Genomic DNA, 20873 nt, shown 5'->3' with positions numbered 1-20873 from the left:
GGAACAAGTCCAGAGGAGGGCCACGAGGATGATCAGGGGACTGGAGCACCTCCCGTATGAAGACAGGCTGAGGAAGTTGGGGCTGTTCAGCCTGGAGAAGAGAAGGCTGCGTGGGGACCTCATAGCAGCCTTCCAGTACCTGAAGGGGGCCTATAGGGATGCTGGGGAGGAACTCTTCATCAGGGACTGTAGTGACAGGACAAGGGGTAATGGGTTAAAACTTAAACAGGGGAAGTTTAAATTGGATATAAGGAGTAAATTCTTTCCTGTTAGGGTGGTGAGGCACTGGAATCGGTTGCCCAGGGAGGTTCTGAGTGCTCCATCCCTGGCGGTGTTCAAGGCCAGGTTGGATGAAGCCTTGTGTGGGATGGTTTAGTGTGAGGTGTCCCTGTCCATGGCAGGGGGGTTGGAACTAGATGTTCTTGAGGTCCTTTCCAACCCTAACTATTCTATGATTCTATGATTCTATAATTCAAAACTTGAATTTAGTAGAAAGGCTTTTCTTATGAAAGGAATTAATTGCTGGCTCCCTGATGGAGGCAAATCATTCCTCAAGGTACACATACAGTCACTCATACAACCTATGCTGTTCTGCTTCCAGAATGAATTTTTCTGAGGAACTTTAGAGGAGAAAGTGCTATTTACATACCCATAATCTATTGGCCATTTCTGATGATTCTTCCTCATCAGCTATGCGTAGGGAGAATGGACAGGAGTATGTGTGAAAAGTCTTTATCTTCTATGTCAGTTTTCTTCCTTCCCCACCCCTGCTTTGTCTGTACATCTGCCTTTGAGGACAAGCTGAGCAAAACCAGACAAACTGATTAGAAATTATATCCAGGATACTTTATACAGTTTTGTATCTTTGCCTCCAGCATCCTTCATTCTGCATTTGAGGGACCACTGCAGCTGGAGCTTTCTAGCTGCTTGATGTTGGGGCTTTAGATCCAATCGCTTCTTACTTGAAGAAGAATGTTCCAGCAGCAAGTTGTCTACTTTTCCTTATTGGTACCAATGAGTAGACGATCCGGAATTCAAGAAGTGGGGAAAAAAAATCCTTTTATTCACAAGTGAGATTTGGCGTTACTAGCAAGTGCACTTCTATTAGGTCAGGAATTAGTGTGTCTTGGATGTGGAGATGCTTGTTTTCACATTGCCTTTTAAAATATATCCATTTGGCTGTAACAGAACAGTTATTAATTCAGGCATTTCCTATTTGAACTAGAAAGGTGGGGGAATATCTGAAATTGATGCATAAGTGTTTCCTGGAGTTTTACCCAGCTGGGACCTCCAGGAATCCAGCAGATGAAGAGATAAATTGCTTCAAGTTCATAATAAGTGAATGAGAAGCTTTTTAGCAATGATTTCCAGGAGGTTCGTGTGTTTGTTTTTGCAAGGGTGGGACAAATAGAAATAAAAAATAATGGATTCTCCACTGCAGGTCCATCTGTGATCATATTCCTACATGAGACATACCTGAAGATGTGGGAAGGTGAAGTATGTTTTATGAAGTGTAGGCAATAGTAATTCTGGTTGAAGCAGATACGGCTTTGTATCTAGATGTATAGAAATCCATTTTTGTCATCTCATCTTCAGTCCTATTCCTTAAGTGACTGAATTGCTGGATATGTATCTCCTCTTGTAAGTTAGATGGGCTCTGCTGTCTCTGCTCAAGTTCCAAAGAAAGTGCAATATATTTTGTAGGTTTAATTAGTAAGTACCTCCACTCCAGATGTGTGTAAAAGCAGTGACCTAGATTTCATTTACATTTTTACCAGTCTCAGGGTTGTTGCAGAACAGTATGGTGTTTTTTTTGCAGATGGCTACCTATATAAAGAGTCTGGAGGATGCAGAAGGAGCAGTGGATAATCTGGTGTTGCTTGCAGTGTGGATGTGAGACATTATTTACCGGTAACTTGGGCAAAACCACTGCAATTCACAAATCTTCGTATACCACCTTCTGTTCTTTCTTTCCAGTAGAATACCTAGACTCTGGAGAAGAAACTGGTTGTCTGTATATGCTGTGTCTTGATCTTGAAGGGCTTTTTATGTGAGTTAGGATTATTACTTGCACTAAAATATCTCTGAATTTGTGTCTGTGACCTGTGCGTCTCTGCAGTGCAAATCTGCATATGGGCTCCGCTTCTGAAAGAGCTGTGAATTCCTTCTTTTCTGATGGCAGGAGTAGAATCCTGGTTCAGGGTTTTGCTAGTTAAAAAAAGCTAAAAGCATTTTCTAAGCTCATGCTATATGATAAAATGTAGGTATTTTAAAAGTAATTAAGATAAGCTCTCCTGTTAATGGCTTCAGAGCTTTTTTTCTACAAATTGTTTCCGTTCACATCTAAAGATTCTCTGAAGTGCTTCTCATTTGTAATGCTTTCTTTCCACTGTGGCTGAATATAGAAACTGATTACCAAGTTCATGAATTTTCTGAAGACCAGTGCAGGCAGTGTTAGCATCTGCTTCCTGACTGTTATTTATAGGTTCTGATTACTATATTTCTAGCAGCACCAGTCCCTTCTTTTAATGACACTTCAGGCTTTAAATAGTTCTGCAGCCCTTTATGAATTACAGAAAATAGACAAAAACTCTGACTTCATGTTTCATGGTTTCATTGTAATTGTTTGGTAGTTGACATTAAGTATGATATTTACTACTAGTAATTTTATTTTTCCCTATTTCTGATAGAAATAAAACTGATAGTTTTTAAACTGATAGTTTTTTAAAAATAGAGCATAAAAGTTAATGCTTGTCAAATACAGCTTTTGAGAATTTTCATTATGCAGAATTGTAGAGTTTATTATGTAAATGAAATATTCTTCTGTTTATTTTAAAACACCCTGTTAATTTTAAAATATTTTTGTTTTTCCTCCTCTGTGTGGTATTATTGCTGAATGGAACAATGAAACATTTTTATGCAATTGAACCTTTTTTTCCCTTTTTTTTTTTCTTTTTTTTTGACTTAGGGAAAAACAAAAAGTATAGGAAAAAGTGTGGTCTGTATTACTCTGTCATAGGAAAATTATGGTCACTGGGAATCAAGAAGGTGCAGAGAGTTCAAATTATCAGAGGGGAATAGAATGCTAAGTATGTAAATTGTGGGTGATGGTGAGCATGAAAAAGAAATTGTTTCTCTTCCGAAAGTGATTGAAAAATTGCTCAGGCATTAACTTTGGATGGTTAATATTTGTGAAAGAGCTATAGTCTCAACCACACAGAAGCCACATCAGTGGAACTGGACCACGATGATAGACTACAGGAGGTTTTATTTCAGATTGAAGAAAATGAAAGTTTCATAGGCAGAGATGCATGTATTCCATTGTTTATGTTCTGACACTTCTGCAAACTAGCAAGATATGTTCAAAGGTAGGGCAAAAAGGTCCACTTCTGTATTACTTAGTTACTAATGCTGATACATCGAATGATAAAGATAGTAGGCTTAAGTTGAAAGTCTGGCATTTATGAATTTCTAAACCAAAGATTCTTCATTAAGTTTGTGTGCCAAGATATTGGTGTGAGTCATATGAGTCTTTTGGTATCTGGAGTGCCTGCTGAGTTCTTGAGGGTTGGAGGTGTTCAGCAGCTAGAAAGACAGAGCTGCAGCTATCAGAGTAGGACCTACATTTCTGTGCCTGTAAATGAGACCTAAAAAATTTAGTGTAAGCAATCTGAGGTGAGGCTATAAAAAACCCTGTAATGATGGCATTCCTAATAAGGCACAGTACATACATGAGGGGTTACCACTGCATTTAGAAAAATGCTATGAAGTTATTTTCAGTATTCTCAGATCATTAAGGCTCAGAAGATTATAATTTGCAGGATAAGTTTTAATTTTCCATGTGCCCAACTCTGATCTGAAATGTGGTTCATCAATAGATGCCCCTGGGCTTTAATCCTTTGGGAATATAGTAGCAATGTGTTTTTTTTGTTTTTTTTCTCTCTAGTTTTGAGAGTCATATAAGCAGGCAAGAAATATGGATTTCTGTCTGACACTGGGACAGTCACGCTAATACCATCACTTTGAGACTTTTGCGTGTTCGCTATTAATAATACATCACTTTTTCAGTTTTCCTATCAGTTCTAACAGCAACCAAATACAAGAGAGCAATACTTACGTGGATTTTATGTTGTCTTATAAAGAAGATGAATTGTATTGAAGACCGATTCATTCTCATTTGTTGAGGATCTCCGATTCCTTTGTCTCTGCAAACAGATGGTGCTTTCGTGCTCACTCATTATTTAGTTAGCCAAGATCTTTAAGGTCAGCCTGATGAAATTATTGGAGTTTAAATTTTCTGTAGTTTAGTCATGTACTGATTTTGTCTCAGCTTTGTGAATTTCATGGTCTTTGGTCTTTGGACGGACTACCTTGTCCTTTTGTTCCAAATACCAGCTTATGGTATTTATTTTTTCAGAGTAGAGTACTAAACAAAAAGGAGTGGTCTTCAGAGCACCAAAGAAATCAAATGCTAGTAAATTTAGATTGTGTCTGGGCAGTTTTTCTGATTATGAATGTTCTTGTGCTAAATTTATAGTATTTCCTCCCCCCCACCTTATTGTTTTCTGTAGCTTCATGGGGAGTTCTTTTTTGTTGGTGGTGGGGTGGGTTGTTTTGGGGTTTAAGTGGTTTTTGGGGGGGGTTGTTTTTGTTTTTGTTGTGTGTTTGGTTTTTTTTTTTTCTTTTAAGTGAAGTAACTTTGTAATATATTACTTTTCATCAAGTACTGTACTGATAGGACAAGGGCAATGGGTTCAAATTTAAATTGGAAATTCTTCAGGTTGACTATAATGAAGAAATTCTTTACTATGAGGTTGGTGAGGTATTGGCACAGGTTGCCTAGAGAAGCTGTGGCTTCCCCATCCCTGGCAGTGTTCAAGGCCAGGCTGGACAGGGCTGAGAGCAACCTGGTCGAGTGTGAGGCATCCCTGCCTATGGCAGGAGGTCTTGAAACTACATGATCTTAAGGTCCTCTCCAATCTAAACCATTCTATGGTTCCATGATTTTATTTCTTTAACAGCACAAGAAATGGAGGAGATGTGAGTACTTGATTTAACTATACCTTCTGCATTCTTTCACGTCTTTAAAATCTTGATTTTGCAAAATTTGTTTTCCTCAAAGCAAAATTCCAGATAGTCTTAGCTTCTTGCATCAAGTATGTTTGTTGTTCTCTCCATGTTATGTAGTTTTGCTTATTGATCAAAAATACATGTACTGCTGTCAGTGTATCTTAAACATAAGCGAAACTGACATGTAAGATACTTAGATACTCCTACTGTTTACAGCCACTTTTGTGTACCTGCTCTAAGATTAGTGAGTTTCTGTATTCTTCTAGCAAATTATTTAAACAGTTCAGGAATCACAATACACTGTGCATCTTTGAATGTGAGTACGTTCTCTATGAGAAATATCTCTATGAATATTCAAGGCTGTCCTTTAAAGCTTGTTTGTAAGGTCAAATGTAGGAGGATGATGCACTTGAAGTGTGCAGTTAAAGAAATACGTGGAAGTAGGTTCAGAGATCCTTTTTCTGAAGAAAAAATGGCATGCAGTAGTTTTAATGTGGCTTTTAAGTTGTTTATTAGGTGTTTAAAATACCAGTCTGAGATAGTCTGTGACATTCTCTAGTAGAGGCAAAATTGAGAAAATAAAATGGTAAAGGATGACTTTTGACACTCCCTTTCTCAGAATGCTTCACAAGTACATAACCCTGTTTGTTAAGGCATCTTGGGAAAGCCCTGCTGGCTCTGGTTGCTCTCCAGGCTCCTGTTGCCATCCAGAGCTGGGGCATTTGTCCTGCCCTGCTGCTGGAGCCCAGCTGTATGGACTCAGCCCTCACCCATGTCCCTGCCTCTGGATCAGACTTCAAGGAGAAGTTAAACAGGCAGAGGTGCGTCATGTTACTTTTCAGACATAGGTGTGCACTCTGGGCCCTCCAGCTGCTGATGTAGCCCTACAAGCTTGATGATCAATGGTCACTTCTGTTGCCGACACCCTGACCTCTCTTGTACTCTGATCACCCAGCTGCTGATGCCTCGGGCATACAGTCCCTATGACCTGTTGTCCCTACTCAGGTCTCAGGCACATAGACCCTCATGTGCTGCAATCACTGGCACTACAGAAGTGTGGGTCCAATGACCCATGATCCTGCCCCAGTTGCAGGCATTTGCTTTTACTTGCTCTGTCTCGAATTCTGGCATGGAGGCTTATTCTGAGTTACAGTGAGAATTTGCAGCACCAAAGTGGGACAAGGAGTGGAGCCACACAGAAAGATAAGAGAGGATTTAATAATACAGAATAGACCACAGTGATCAGACACAGGTCTCAGCCAGTGAAATGCATTGAATGGCACCTGCTTATGTGTGACTCTGGCTCCTTATCCCTTCCTCCTCTCACTTTGCCCCCTGCCTCGAGCCTGTTCCTCCCACACCTTTGACACTGTCCTGAAGCTTTGTTTAGTGAGTTTTTATAGATCTACAGGCGCCATCAGTTATCTGTAATACTCATGTTCTGTCATTTCCCCGTTATCTGTTACAAAGTCCAGGCTGATGCTCTTCACAGCTAAGCTTGCGGTTTCTTAATGGCCTGTCAATTAATGGCTGAAGAGTTTTGGTCATCTTTGTGGTCTCCTGTAGTGCTTGCTTAGCAGGTTTGTGTCTCTGTGTGGTCTTTTTATGGCTTTCCCTGTTACTTTGTATTCCCTGTGAGCTGAAAAGGTCCTTTACCTGATAGCATTGATGGACCAGATGCTCTCACCTTCCACATGCCCTTATGCTCTCTTTTTAGCTGTATAATTGAGGGCAGTAATGATGAGGCAATTCCTAGTAGCTGCTGTGAGCAGAAAATCAGACTAGTGGAGGCTTTAGAGAATTTTGTGGGTTTGGATAGGCACAGCATGTGAAATAAATAATTGATGGGTAAGGTTTAAAGTAGATTTTATGATGAACGACATGTTTCAAGCTCTGCAAGGTTAGAAGATGCCATCATACTGTCTGCTAGTAACTTTTGTTAATTTTAGTAGTGAAGGCTGTCACTGTACTGAGTTAAGGGTAGCACAGATTGAAACTATTAGAAAATTACCTGTTTTCTATATCTCGGGTTTGATTTCTGCAGGATTTCTACATGAATTTCTACAAATATGTAGTGGGGAGAGAGCTTGTTTCAAACCTGCTGTCACGGTGGTAGGGAATCTTCATCTGTAGAGTTGTGGTGATTATTTGTAGAGAAGCTTTTTCCTTTAAAAAGAATGTCACCTTAAAAGGTATGATAATGTTGCAATGCTAGCTAAATAGGCTACACCGAAATGATTATTTTATAAATTTTTTGTATTTGTCAAGACAGAAATAACTTGTCGTGCTGTTTTCTTAGAAGAAATTTTTGTAAGCATAATACGGATGCTTAAACAAGTGAAATTTGTGTATACTTTCACCAATTTTTGTTTTGTTTTGTTTTGTTTTTCAGAATCCAGTTTTGTCCAGTTCCAGTTGGTCAGAAATTGATTTGCTGATTCTGGCTGGAACAGTTGGCCATGTTCTGAGTTTGGGGGCAAGCAGTTTTGTTGAAGAGGAGCATCAAACCTGGTATTTTCTAATTAATACACTTTGTTTGGTGCTGGGTCAGGAACTTTGTAGGAACAATTTTCTTCTGAAAGAATATGACCCTCAACATAGTACCACTGTAAAACAAAATTTTGGGGAAGCCTCTGAGTACAAGAACATAGACATTCCAGCAGCAGATAATTCAAAATTGGGCAAGGCCACCACTTCAGCTGAATTTGGTAGAGGATCAGATAAGTGGATAAGCTTAGCAAGTCCATGGATCATCCTTATTTGCTGTCGGCTGCTTCGATCCTTAAATCAGACAGGTGTCCAGTGGGCTCATCAGCCAGACTTTGGACACTGGTTGACAAGGTGGGTATTTGATTTATTGTCATACTTTCTGTCTTAATTAAAAATTAAAGCATATTTCATTTGGTAAAAATGTATATACATTTCTATACAGTCTCTGTTTAGAAAGTGCTGCAAAGATGCAGAGCAGGTAAATAGTGAAGTAACATACTGAATTTTTCACTTCTATTTCCTGCAGGAGTAATTCCTTGTGTACTATCAATAATAATCTTTGCCCTGCACCATGGCTTATCTAATTAGTGCCAATTACACACGATAGGTTTATCAGAGGCAAAAAGTAAATATTTTCCATGTGGAAGTCAACAGTGTCTGGTTTGGGAAATTAAAAATTGTGTAATGGAATTAAACCCTTGAAATTAAGGCTGAAGGTTTCGCTTAGTTCCAAACTTTATGAAATTGCAGGAGAAGATGCTGCATATAGGATTCTTCCTTGTCTCTCACAGACATAAAACGTGTGGGTAGAAAACTGAAGGAGTTTTTCAAATGTAGTATGATGAACAAGAAAGCATTTTTTAAAACTTCAGGTATAACGGAGAAGGGCTTCTACTTTTTCTACTAGCTTTTAGTATTGTGAACAACTACAGTCGTTATGCAGATACAAGGAGTACTTAATATTTGAACTGTCTACTTCATCTGGCGGACAGAGATGCAATACCTTGTAGCTGACTAGTCAGGGTTTTGCAGACAGCAGATGGGGGGAGGGGGCTGTGCTGTGTAAGATAAGTAGATTTCTTGCTAGTATCTTGTGGAAGAATTCCACGTGGAAGAAATGTCATTCGTCATTCATTAAAAGTGACATGAGCAAATGAACCAATATGAAACTTGTTACTTATTGGCAGCCTTACAGATAAAATGCTAATTGCTGTGACAGGCATGGGTGCTGGAAGACATGAGTTACGAGGGAATTTATTGCACTATAGCAATTCTATACCAAAGCTTTTGCTATGCATTCCTTCTTTTCAGATGAAGCAAGGGATTGAGGAAGGAATGTTACATTCCCAACATTAAGTCCCACACGACAGAGAACTCAAATTGTTATGAGCTTAAGAAAGTGTGAGAGCAGGATTAGGTGTGATTTGGTGCAACTGGGAGGATTTTTGTAATTAATCCTTAGCACCTCCTGAAGATCTATTGCCTAGATCTTATCTAGATCTATTCCTGTGTCAGATGTCGTCTTCAGAATGTCAGCCCTTTCCTTTGGAGTGGAGTAGTGCCACAATGCTGTGAAACAAGGAGTTGACGTTCTTTCAGCTGAAAAATTGCATTGTTATAGAGATAAACCTTTGCTCATATGGTCCCCCAGGAATGTTTACTGATACTTGGAAATGTTACCAGCCTTCTAAAAATTGTGTGTGTGTGCCTGGACTTCTAAGAATCTGTCTGGTTAAGTGTGCTCCCACCTCTGACTTCTTGGTGCTAGGAATGCCTATAGAGCAGCAAAACCTCTTACAGCCTTGGGCTGTGGGGACTCAGGGAGACATCATGGGTAGAATGTAGTCTACAGCTAGAGCAAGTGCTTCTAGGGCTTCCTGATTTTATAACAAGAGCTGGGAGAGCCTGTATGCCCAGCTCTAACACTATTGCCTCTTAGGAGCTTCCAGGCAATGCACTCAAGTAATCCAAAGCTCCTAACACCTGCTATGGCTTAGTCTTTTTGTAGTTGTTGGGGAGAGAGCGGGGAAAGGGAAGGAGAAGGCTATTTTTGTTTCTTTCTTCTTTTCTTGTGATTCGGTGTGTTTTGCAGAATTCCTATCCGTGTTTAAAAACCACAGAATCACAGGATGGCTGAGGTTGGAGGGGATATCTGGAAACGGTTTGTTTCAGTCACCCTACTCAGAGTGGAGTGATCTTGGACAGATAATTCAGATCTGTGTCCAGCTGGGTCTTTGGTATCTCCAAGCATGGAGACTCCACAGCTATTCTGGGTAACCTCTTTTTTTCTCCCCTGTACCTCCAAAATTTTCCATCTGTTTAAACAGAATTTTCTTTATTTCAGTTTGTGTCCATTGCCTCCCTCTTGTCCTTTTGCTGGGTACCATGAAGAAGAATATGTCTTCAGCTTTTTTTAACGCCTTCCACCTCCAGTGAGGCTGGTAACACCCATACTGAGCCTTCTTTTCTTGAGGCTAGATGGTCTCAGTGCTTTGAGCTTCTCCTTGTATGACAGATATTGCAGTCTCATCACCATCATTTTCATTGTCCTTCACTGTACTTCCTCCAAAATGTCGATATGGAAGGACCTCTTGCCTTACAAGGCAAAGTACCTGCTGTCTTACTCCTCCCCTCACTGGCCCTATATTTTACCATCATGGCTGTGAACTAAATGGTGAACTAAATCATGGAATAGACGTGGCTGGAAAAATAACCCAGGATGGTGTGGGGGACTCTTGGCTTTCATGTGGACCACTTCCCGCTCTGATTTACCATCCAGCTTCACAAGTAAATGGTCTGGCTTAGTAATACAAATGCAGGGAGGGAAGAGTGTTCAAACCAGCACTGCTGGTGTTGAAATTCCTGTAGGGAAAAAAAACTCCAAACCTGGAATTATCTGCATCCTTTTAAGTGCTGCAGACATGAACAGTTTTTAATTTCTACCACTGTCAAGCATTTGTTACAGAAACCCAGTTGCCTTTCAAATCTGGCTGAGAAAGAAACAATGATTCACAAACTTTTACTTTTGGGAGCTTTAAGATTATGGAACAGTTCAGAGTGCCGTGGCAGGCTAAAAAGATGTGCCATTTGGGCTGCCACAGTTATGCTTTCTTTCTTTCATTGGCGTAACTACTGCCATGTTTAAGGAGCAGGTGAAAGAGCAGAACCCTGGCAGCTCTGGCACAGGTTGGCTTGGGCTGCTGTGGAGCTACATCCTGACTTAAATCAATGGAGCAGTTTTTAGGGTAAGGAAAATGTAATATATGTCACCATGTTGACATATACTTCAGTTGCTGTATAGAGTTAAAAGATTGCTCAAAATAGCAGCATTTGAAGTGCACAGTTTTTGGACTTGAGTGATGTGATGTAGGTGAGTTTTTTAGTAGGAAATGATTTACTCTACAAGCTCTGGAAAGATCAGTCAATGATGCAACTAAATCTTTTCACATCCTGTGGTTTGTAGGGTGAATTCCTGTTCAGCAAGCATGCCTGCATTTTCTTCTGTTGGAAGTTTTAACATCTTTGTTGCTTCTCCTTCACAAGAGAACAGGGTGGTCGAGATGTCTGTTTTCCTAGTGTGTTGATCAGGATTGAGATGATGTGTTTTCCTTATAGCATAAATTAAAAGTTGGTGATAAGCTGAGTTCCATAAAGCACTTACTCCTCTTCCCAAAATGCATTTCTAGTCTGTAGGGTTGATTGTTATTCTATTTTAAGGAGGTGTTTAATTTGCATAGTTATGTCTTAATAGCACATTTTTTAATGATGCCTTTTAGACATCATACTCAGACTAATATTTTGCTTATCTGGACAGTGCTCAAGGGGCTCAGCATTTGAGGGAGACTATTGTGAAGGTTTGTGCATGGAAAAATGTAAGCAGCAAAACCCAGAAAATCAATCTAGCTATAGTGTGTTGAATTTGGCTACTAGGAATGCATTCAGCAGTGCTGAAATAAGGGAAATGTTCTTTGTTATTTGCAGAGAGCTCTGTGAAACCTGGTACAAAGGGGAAAAAAAAGAAAAGACTTTGGAAAAAAGAGCATGATAAAATCAGACTGTAGATGGAGTGGAAGAGAACATGCAATTCCTAAATTTGCTTGGAAGTTGGGTTTTCTTTTTAATTAATTGGTATGCAGTTAGCTTTATTTGGCTGTTAATCTTGGTCAAAACTGATACTCAGATGTCAGAGCTGCTACATAGCTCAGTGTGGAAGGGAAAAGGTGTCAATGACAGCATCAGCTTGAATAGAAGTGATGAGAAGCAGCACCATAGGAAGATGGCAGTACTTTCTTTTAATAATGTACTTAATCATCCCCAAATACCCTTCCCCCCAAAGCTAGGATTCCATGTGACTCTTGTATATTCTATTGTACACAGTAGAATGAAAGTAAACGATTAAAAAAGACTTAATCTGCATAAAATGCGAACTTTGCACATACATAATTCCTTTCATTCTGCTTGATTTGCAGTAGTGAGGTTAGGGCAAAGCAGTGGAAGGAAATGTCTTCAATCTTCATTCTGATACCAGAAGTATGACAGTGTAGGCCACAAGCTGTTACAGTAAAAACATATAGCTGAAGCAGTCTTTTTTTTTCCTTTCCCCCTCCCCAGGTTCTGTTTCAGAAAACCATTGGTTCTTCACTTTCAGTTCTGTGGTTTAGGCAAAACCCAGTACATTTCAGCTGAGATCAGTGTAGCATGTTAATGCTTGTATTTCTGAGTAGAATATCAAAATAACTCAGAACTTTGCTAAATGCCCGGACTCTGTGTTGAGCAATGACAATACTCTTTAAAAATGTGTTAATTTGATATGCATTTAGCAGCCTAACTGTAAGAATGTTGGCTGCAAAGCCTTGAAAATGTAGCTGGTTTATACTGAACTGACTTCGCTTACTATAAAACCTTTTATTGTGTTTATGTTTTGTTTTATTTTGTTTTGTTTTATCAGCAAACTCTGAAACACTGTGGTTTTTTGTTTGTTTTTTTTTTTTTTTGTTTGGTTGGTCTGTTCCCCCCACCCCCCTTTTTTTTCCAACAAATTTACATGGTTCTAAAAAATTTAAAACAGAAAACACAGAGGGCTATTCCCAGAAAACTTGGATATGAGTTGGTTGTAGACTCCTGTGCTAGGAGTTAAGAACACACCATTACTAACTGATGTGCAAAAGGACTTTGAACCTTGCTGCCCACTGGGCCTTCTCTGAAAATGTTCTTTCTTTTTGAGGGGGTGAGAGTATAATTTCAGGTGTTCACTCTAGAAAGTTGCAGCTGTTAGTGAGTGTCTTGCTTGATATAGCAGTTACTTCTTGCAGTTAGGAATGCTTATTTTAATTTTTATGTGTTGCTATGTTGGATTTGCCTGCAAGAGTCTCTTAACAGAAGTGTATCGACTATTTTAGATAAAGAGACAAAGATGACGATGATGATGTGCTGTTATTTATCTGTGATTTATCTCACTCTCATACGATGAGCAACCAAGGAGAATATAGCCTGAAACCTTCTAAAATTTTCCACAAAGGCTCATTTGAAAAATGCAGTGGCTGCTAAATCAGTTCTTTATGTTGGCATGGGGGTTGGAACTAGATGATCTTACGGTCCTTTCCAACCTTAATCATTCTATGATTCTGTGGTCATAAGAGATGGTAGGTGCACTGTCTTGCTGCAGCAATGTATTCACTGCTTCTACTGGCTCTTCCTGTAGATAGGAGAAACATCAAGACTACATTTTCTCTCCTGTAATGTTCCAGTATTTATTCCTCTTACTTTCTTCTACTGGCCTGCAGAGAGCAGTGCATCTCTTGGGCATCCTATAAAGTTGCATGAAGGGTCCTGCAGGGAGGACTAACAGGACAATTTTTCTGCCCCATATCCTCTCCTCTGTGAATTCCAAGCACAATAGGTCAGACAGCTATTGGTGAATGTCCTGATAAAGCGTATACTGGGGAACAGAAAAGTAAACCTGTTTGAAGTACTGTAATTTTGATTAAATCAGAGGTGAAAACTGGAATTTCGTAAGTGCTAATGCAGGTAACAGCCAGGACTTACTGTCAGGTTGCTGAAGTTAGTGATCTATCACGGCATTTTGAAGTGTGGAAGACAGAAGATGGAGCCCTTGGCTCTCGCACTATACATGATGTTCTTTACAGTAAGTAAATCTAACAAAATAAGTGGTTATAGGTCATTTGGGGTACTGGGGATATTTGCAGTAAGCAAATGTTAACAATTCTTGGATTACAGCGGGCTTTCTGGAATTGCATCATTAGCTATGGTAGGGGTTGAGTTCAGATCTTTACCTTACCCCATTACATTTTGCAGTGGTAACTGATAATCACTATAGATTTAAATACATAATGTTGGCAGCATGCTCAATGAAATGCCCTTGATTCTGGAATGAGCGTTAGCTATTTAAGATGCAGGGGAACAAACAAACCATGTCTGTAATCTTCTTGGCCATGATACAAATTTAGTGTCTTTATTCCTTGTATGTATTGATCCAATACAAGTGCTGTAGTTGTGTAAAGGAATCTTACTGTGGTAATACATTTGGGTGTGTATGTTTTAATCTATGTAAGTACACTTCTGGTAATGTTGGCTAGGTAATGTTTTGTATGTTTAAAATTAAATTACCAGTTATTTAAAAAAAGAGAATAGGTCTAATTCTATAGTGCAAAATTATTTTCTGCCTTATGCTAGAAATTGAAATGCTGTGCTATAAGCAAAATGCACTGTTTCAAAATGTATAAATAACAAAATGCTAGTTTAAGTGCATTAGTCCCTTTTCCATTATGCAATATGCAGCTCAGTTTTTATATAATTAACAGAGTAAGTAGCATATGGTGGAACACAATAATTATACTTTTAAACATGCATGCTTGAATAGAAAACCTCATTTAAAAAACTGCTTTTCTAAAAATACTATAATATTTTACCGTACCTCTCGGAAAGTTCATAACAGATGTCAGTGCAGTCATTAATTTGGATATAAAGTGCTGTAGCTGTGTCAAATGTTTTAAACAGCAATTACAATGGTTTTAAGGGGTTGGTTTGTTTGCTTGTTTGTTTTACAGCTCTGAACATAAATCTGAACTGTCCTTCTTGGCTGCAGTATCCCTACTTATGATCTTCTTTCTGGTTCAAAGAAGATGCTCCCTGGTTTCAAAAATTGCTATGGCGCTCGGGCTCCTGGGAGTCTACAGTTACCGGGCAGCTATTGGAAATGTCATATTTCCATGGCAACATGGCAGCAAAGATATTTCAAAGTAAGTTAATCAACAGATATGTAACTCTATTTCTAGAGAGGTGTTAATGCTTTGGATATCAAGGAATGAAGTGGGAGGGGACATTATGTCTAGTCTAAAATCACATTCTTATGAATAAAACTCTATTTTGTAGGTGGCCAGCACTCAGATTTTGTAGTGTGTGCATAATTTTGAGCTCCATGAAGTGTCTTTCGACTGTGACAGTTTAGAAGCTAATCAGATATGAATTAATATGAGGAAAACCCAAATATTCATACCCTGTATTTTAGCTGCAAAGAAACTTCAAATGCACTATCTCCTCTTGTTCTAAATGGAGTTGCCACATTTAGCAGAGCACGTGCCAAGCTCATTTAGCTATTTCTTAGTTATGAAAAATGCCTAGGCAGTAATTTGGAGAGTTACTTTTCCATATCTTTCCTTTGCTGGTGACTGTTCTGTACTGTATGGCCTTTCAAGATGTAACCAAATCCCTCTTGAGGTCTAGGCGTGCTGCAGAATGCATACTAAGGGTTTTTGTGTGGATGTTAAGTTTCTTATAGAACTAGTCTGTAACTGTAAGGAAGCTGTTAGCTCTTTCATCAGCAGGTAGTTCTGGAATATATATATATATATATATATATATATATATATATATAGCTAAGTGGAATTACTTTTATTATGATACTTTTTACTGTTGGATGGTCTCTGGCTCTGCAGCCTCAAGCTTTTGTAAATGTCAGAGAGCTGTGGAAAACTTCTAGAATCAGGTGATTTGATGAGGAGGAAGGGATTGTGGACGAGAAGTAGCAAAACAATTATTTTCTGGACTTCGTAATGTTTCTCTCACACTTTTTTTTTTTTTGATGTTTTGATATGGATATGGAATTTGATATGGATGCAAATGGTTTCTGCTGGCACTTCTTAATCAGGAGCCAGAGATTCTTAAGATATGCAGAGATGGAAAAATCCTCTCCTTACAGGAGAAGATCTTAGGACATGTAAAAGATCAGATTTGCTAACAAGGCATGTTTTATAACAAACGTGTATGTATGTACATCTAGGTATATTTACATACATTCTGTCTCTCCAAATATTGATGATAATTCTAGTTGTATACTAGTGTTAAGCTAACATTGTGTGCTAGTTCTGCTGGATGTGAAAGTAAGGGTTATCACAGAATCACACAGAATCACAGAATCCCAAGGGTTGGAAGGGACCTAAAAAGATCATCTAGTCCAACCCCCCTGCAAGAGCAGGGTAACCTACAGTACATCACACAGGAACTTGTCCAGGCGGGCCTTGAATATCTCCAGTGTAGGAGACTCCACAACCCCCCTGGGCAACCTGTTCCAGTGCTCTGTCACTCTTACAGTAAAGAAGTTCTTCCTGATGTTAACGTGGAACTTCCTATGCTCCAGTTTACACCCATTGCCCCTTGTCCTATCACTGGATATCACTGAAAAAAGCCTAGCTCCATCATCCTGACACCTACCCTTTACATATTTGTAAACATTGATGAGGTCACCCCTCAGTCTCCTCTTCTCCAAGCTAAAGAGACCCAGCTCCCTCAGCCTCTCCTCATAAGGGAGATGTTCCACTCCCTTAATCATCTTTGTGGCTCTGCGCTGGACTCCTTCAAGCAATTCCCTGTCCTTCTTGAATTGAGGGGCCCAGAACTGGACACAATATTCCAGATGCGGCCTCACCAAGGCTGAGTAGAGGGGGAGGAGAACCTCTCTTGACCTACTAACCACTCCCTTTCTAATGCACCCTAAGATGCCATTTGCCTTCTTGGCCACAAGAGCACATTGCTGGCTCATGGTCATCCTCCTATCCACCAGGACCCCCAGGTCCCTTTCCCCTTCACTACTTTCCAGCAGGTCAACCCCCAACCTGTACTGGTACATGGGGTTGTTCTTCCCCAGATGCAAGACTCTACACTTGCCCTTGTTAAATTTCATCAAGTTTCTCCCCGCCCAACTCTCCAGCCTGTCCAGGTCTCGCTGAATGGCAGCACAGTCCTCTGGTGTGTCAGCCACTCCTCCCAGTTTTGTGTCATCAGCAAACTTGCTGAGGGTGCACTCAGTTCCCTCATCCAGGTCATTGATGAAAATATTAAACAGCACCGGTCCCAGCACCGACCCCTGAGGAACTCCACTAGTCACAGACCTCCAGCTAGATTCTGCGCCATTGACCACAACTCTCTGCCTTCTTCCTTTCAACCAGTTCTCGATCCACCTCACTACTTGATCGTCAAGCCCACACTTCCTTAGCTTATCTATGAGGATGCTGTGGGAGACAGTATCAAATGCCTTACTGAAATCAAGAAAAACTACATCTACCGCTCTACCATCATCCCTCCACCTAGTCACTTCCTCATAGAAGGCTATAAGGTTGGTCATACATGACTTCCCCCTCATAAAACCATGTTGGCTGTTCTTAATGACCCCCTCATCCTTGATATGCCTAGTGATGGAGTCAAGAATAAGTTGTTCCATCACCTTTCCAGGGATGGAGGTAAGGCTGACCGGTCTATAATTACCCGGGTCCTCCTTCTTGCCCTTCTTATAGATTGGTGTGACCTTTGCCATCCGCCAATCCTCAGGCACCTCGCCCGTTTCCCACGACTTACCAAAGATGATGGAAAGTGGCCTAGCAATGACCTCCGCCAGCTCCCTCAGCACCCGTGGGTGCATTCCATCCGGACCCATCGATTTACAGATGTCCAGATTGCATAGCTGATCCCTAACCCAATCCTCATCTACCAAAGCAAACTCCTCCTTTGTCCTGACTCCTTCTGGGGCTATAGAAATCCGGGGCCCTCGGGGAGAGTCTGCAGGAGTAAAGACAGAGGCAAAGAAGGCATTCAGCACCTCTGCCTTCTTTATATCCTCTGTCTCCAGGGTACCCACTTCGTTCAGCAGTGGGCCTATATTGCCTCTTGTGTTAGTTTTATTTGCTATGTATTTGAAGAAGCCCTTTCTATTGTCTTTAACCCGACTAGCAAGATTGAGTTCCAAGGAGGCCTTAGCTGTCCTAATTGCCTCCCTACATCCTCTAACAACTGTCCTATATTCCTCCCAAGCGGCCAGCCCCTCCTTCCATAATCCATAGATTCTCCTTTTCCACTTGAGTTTGCCCAGCAGCTCCTTGTTTAACCACGCCGGTCTCCTAGATCCCTTACTTGACTTCCTACTTATTGGGACGCTCCGATCTTGAGCTTGGAAGAAGCGGTCCTTGAATGCTAACCAACTATCTTGAGCCCCTTTACCGCCTAGTACACTTTCCCATGAGACTTCCCTTAGCAGTTGACTGAAGAGGCCAAAGTTGGCCCTTCGGAAATCCAGAACTGTGGCTTTGCTAGGTATTCTATTCCTCCCACACAGGATCCTAAACTCCACCATCTCATGGTCACTGCAGCCAAGGCTGCCATTGACCGTCACCACTTCGACCAAACCCTCCTTGTTGGCGAGTACTAAATCTAGCAGCGCTGCTCCCCTAGTTGGTACGTCCACCATTTGCATTAAGAAATTATCATCAATGCACTTGAGGAACCTCCTAGACTGTGAATGACTGGCTGTGTGAGTCTTCCAGCAAATATCAGGGTAATTAAAGTCCCCCACGACGACTAAGGCATGTAGTCGCGAGGCTACTTCCAGTTGCCTGTAGAAAGCCTCATCAACTCCTTCGTCCTGATCAGGAGGTCTGTAATAGACCCCCACAACTGTATCACCCGTGCCAGTCAGCCCCTTGATTCGTACCCACAGACATTCCACTTGCTCCTCATCTGACCCCGGACAGAACTCAATACATTCTAGTTGCTCTCTCACGTAAAGAGCCACTCCACCACCTCGCTTTGCTGACCTATCTTTCCTAAAAAGGACATAGCCATCCATGACCACATTCCAGTCATGTGAACTCTTTACACAGTCTGCAGGATTTGGCTCTGTATTTGGAAATGCCTCATTTCTGAGTGTGACCTCTAGTTTTGCTTTGTGTTTGAGTACAGTCCCTGGAGAAGAATGCTGCCCTTGCAGTGAGAAGCAAAATACTGCAGCGTGGGACTGAACATTAAATACAGCAATTGAGCCACAAATAAAATGCAATTAGAGAAATAAATGGAGTACTTACATACTAAAGGCAGAGCATTTACTGTGAACCTCTTCATTCTAGAATCAGAGTATTGATTGCAATTATAACAAGATAGATACTGGCTTTTTGTGTTATTTCACTGTAAATAAATAGTGAACATGGTGATTTGCTTAAATTATGATAGGTCTTTATATATCTCTGGTTATAGACTTGTCTAAAAATTACTGTTCTGCCTCCCTCCCATACTATGGTGCCTTTTATTTTATGCTGAAAAAAACCCAAACAAAACAAACAAACAAAAAAAACCAAAACACAAACCAAAACAAACCCCCAAACCAACCAACCCAACCAACCAAACCAAAACAAATCCATGTCTCTGCTCCTACCCTGTCAGAATTATCTTTGTTGTAACACCACCACCACCCCCCACCCCCAGCACACAACACAGGCCATCACAGGAGCTCCAGCATGGTGCCTTGCCAGAGCATTGAGAAGCTCATGGTAATGTGAGCTTCTCAAGCCTGAAGTACAAGGCTTTATAGAACAGACATGATTTGCCCAAGATAGCTAACTCGTCAAACATGTTATCTTTGTCAAGGCTCCCAATACAGCATGTCAAAAAAGATGGTACACACATCTTAGTAGTTTTGAGATGTTAGCTGATGTGTTGTCATAGTAATCCTAGCTCCTTAGATTGCTGGTGTGATAAATGGTAAAGGCCTATTTAAAATACCACCAGGAGCAAAACCAGGACTTTCTTTTAAGTATGTCTAGAGGTACGTTTATTCATGTGTGTTCATGATGCAGAATAACTCCAAATCCAGGTGCAAGGAAGAGGTAATTCTGTGTAACATGAGAAAAAGCTGTAGGCAGCCAAAGCATTTTTCATACCTAATGTTTGTTCTGTACGATGAAGAACTTTTGCTCTGAAACTCCTCCTCTCTGTACTCTTTACTGAAGATAAGGTGGTTTTTTTTCTCTGAATGTGACAGCTGCTGAGAGGTGGATGAGGGACAAGAAGCAATTGAAGTATATCCCACCTTCTATGGCTTACACTAAGATAACCTCTAAATTAAAATATGCAAGGAAGTAATTTGCCTTCCATTTTCCATTGTTAAAGAATGATAGTTTGTGAAATGAAAAAGATAAGTATCATACTAACTCAAACAAAATAATAGTAGTGCATTTGCTGAGAAATTGGTTTTTTAGTCTGAATTTCCATCAAGTGGTTAATTTCAGTTTTCACTTAACTCATTTAATAGTGACAAATACCCAAACCTATTTCCTGAAATTTTACTTCTAAGTTGCATGAATGTATTTTAATATTTTATGGTAATTATTACATCAGAATTACCAGAGATGCTGAAAAAGGACACTGAATTTCTGTCTTAGCCAGAAATGGAAGAACTGTCTAAACTTCATGGATTTTGGTTTGGGTTGATTTTTGGTTTGTTTTGGGGTTTTGGGTTTTTTTTTTTTTTTTTTCATTTTTTTTGCCCCTAGAGGAAAAAGCCAATGACCCTACAGAGATTTTACAAAGGCTTGATATTTAAGGGAATAAAATAGTAAAGTGCCTTTGCTTATACCATTATGTATGAGTTTACATCTCTGAAAGCTAAACCACAGAACATAGCACTGTGCTCAGGTTTAGGAAGGCCACATCACTGTCATGTGGTGGTTTAATTTTTTTTCTTGGTTCTGTGAGTGCAAAAAGAAAGCTGAATTTATAAATACTGTTGCTTATTATTTTTCCTCATGCTTTTTTGGTTCTTCTTCCTGTATGTGGAAAATAAATACTGAATTCAAGCTCATTTGTTAGCAGTAGTTGAAAAGTGGCTTTCCAAGTCTGAAAAAATAATTAAAGTTAAAAGAAATTTATTTTTAGAAATTTTTATTAGTGGTGTTTTCTGTTGTCAGCTGGTTACATTATTTCCACCAAGTATAACTAGGCTTTTACTATTTTTAGTGTCATGGTCTAATTCT

The 20873-nt window shown here is 40.0% G+C and overlaps 1 protein-coding gene across 2 annotated transcripts in view; it reads left to right on the top strand.

The window, feature by feature from the left end:
- Positions 1 to 20873, top strand: part of PIGG (phosphatidylinositol glycan anchor biosynthesis class G (EMM blood group)) — an 84155-nt gene that overhangs the window by 24344 nt on the left and 38938 nt on the right. Inside the window, exons 9-10 of one of the 2 annotated variants that reach the window (XM_065662550.1) lie at positions 7463 to 7911; positions 14628 to 14819. In XM_065662550.1, the coding sequence (XP_065518622.1) occupies positions 7463 to 7911; positions 14628 to 14819 (641 nt within the window). Of the gene's footprint in view, positions 1 to 1819; positions 1912 to 7462; positions 7912 to 14627; positions 14820 to 20873 lie in introns of those variants that run through there. The other variant, XM_065662551.1, reaches the window with a different exon arrangement.

The sequence above is a fragment of the Lathamus discolor genome, chromosome Z, assembly GCF_037157495.1.
Source record: "Lathamus discolor isolate bLatDis1 chromosome Z, bLatDis1.hap1, whole genome shotgun sequence".
Classification (NCBI taxonomy): domain Eukaryota; kingdom Metazoa; phylum Chordata; class Aves; order Psittaciformes; family Psittacidae; genus Lathamus; species Lathamus discolor.
Note: the sequence above shows the minus strand (reverse complement) of the source record. Positions and strands in the feature narration are given on the sequence as shown.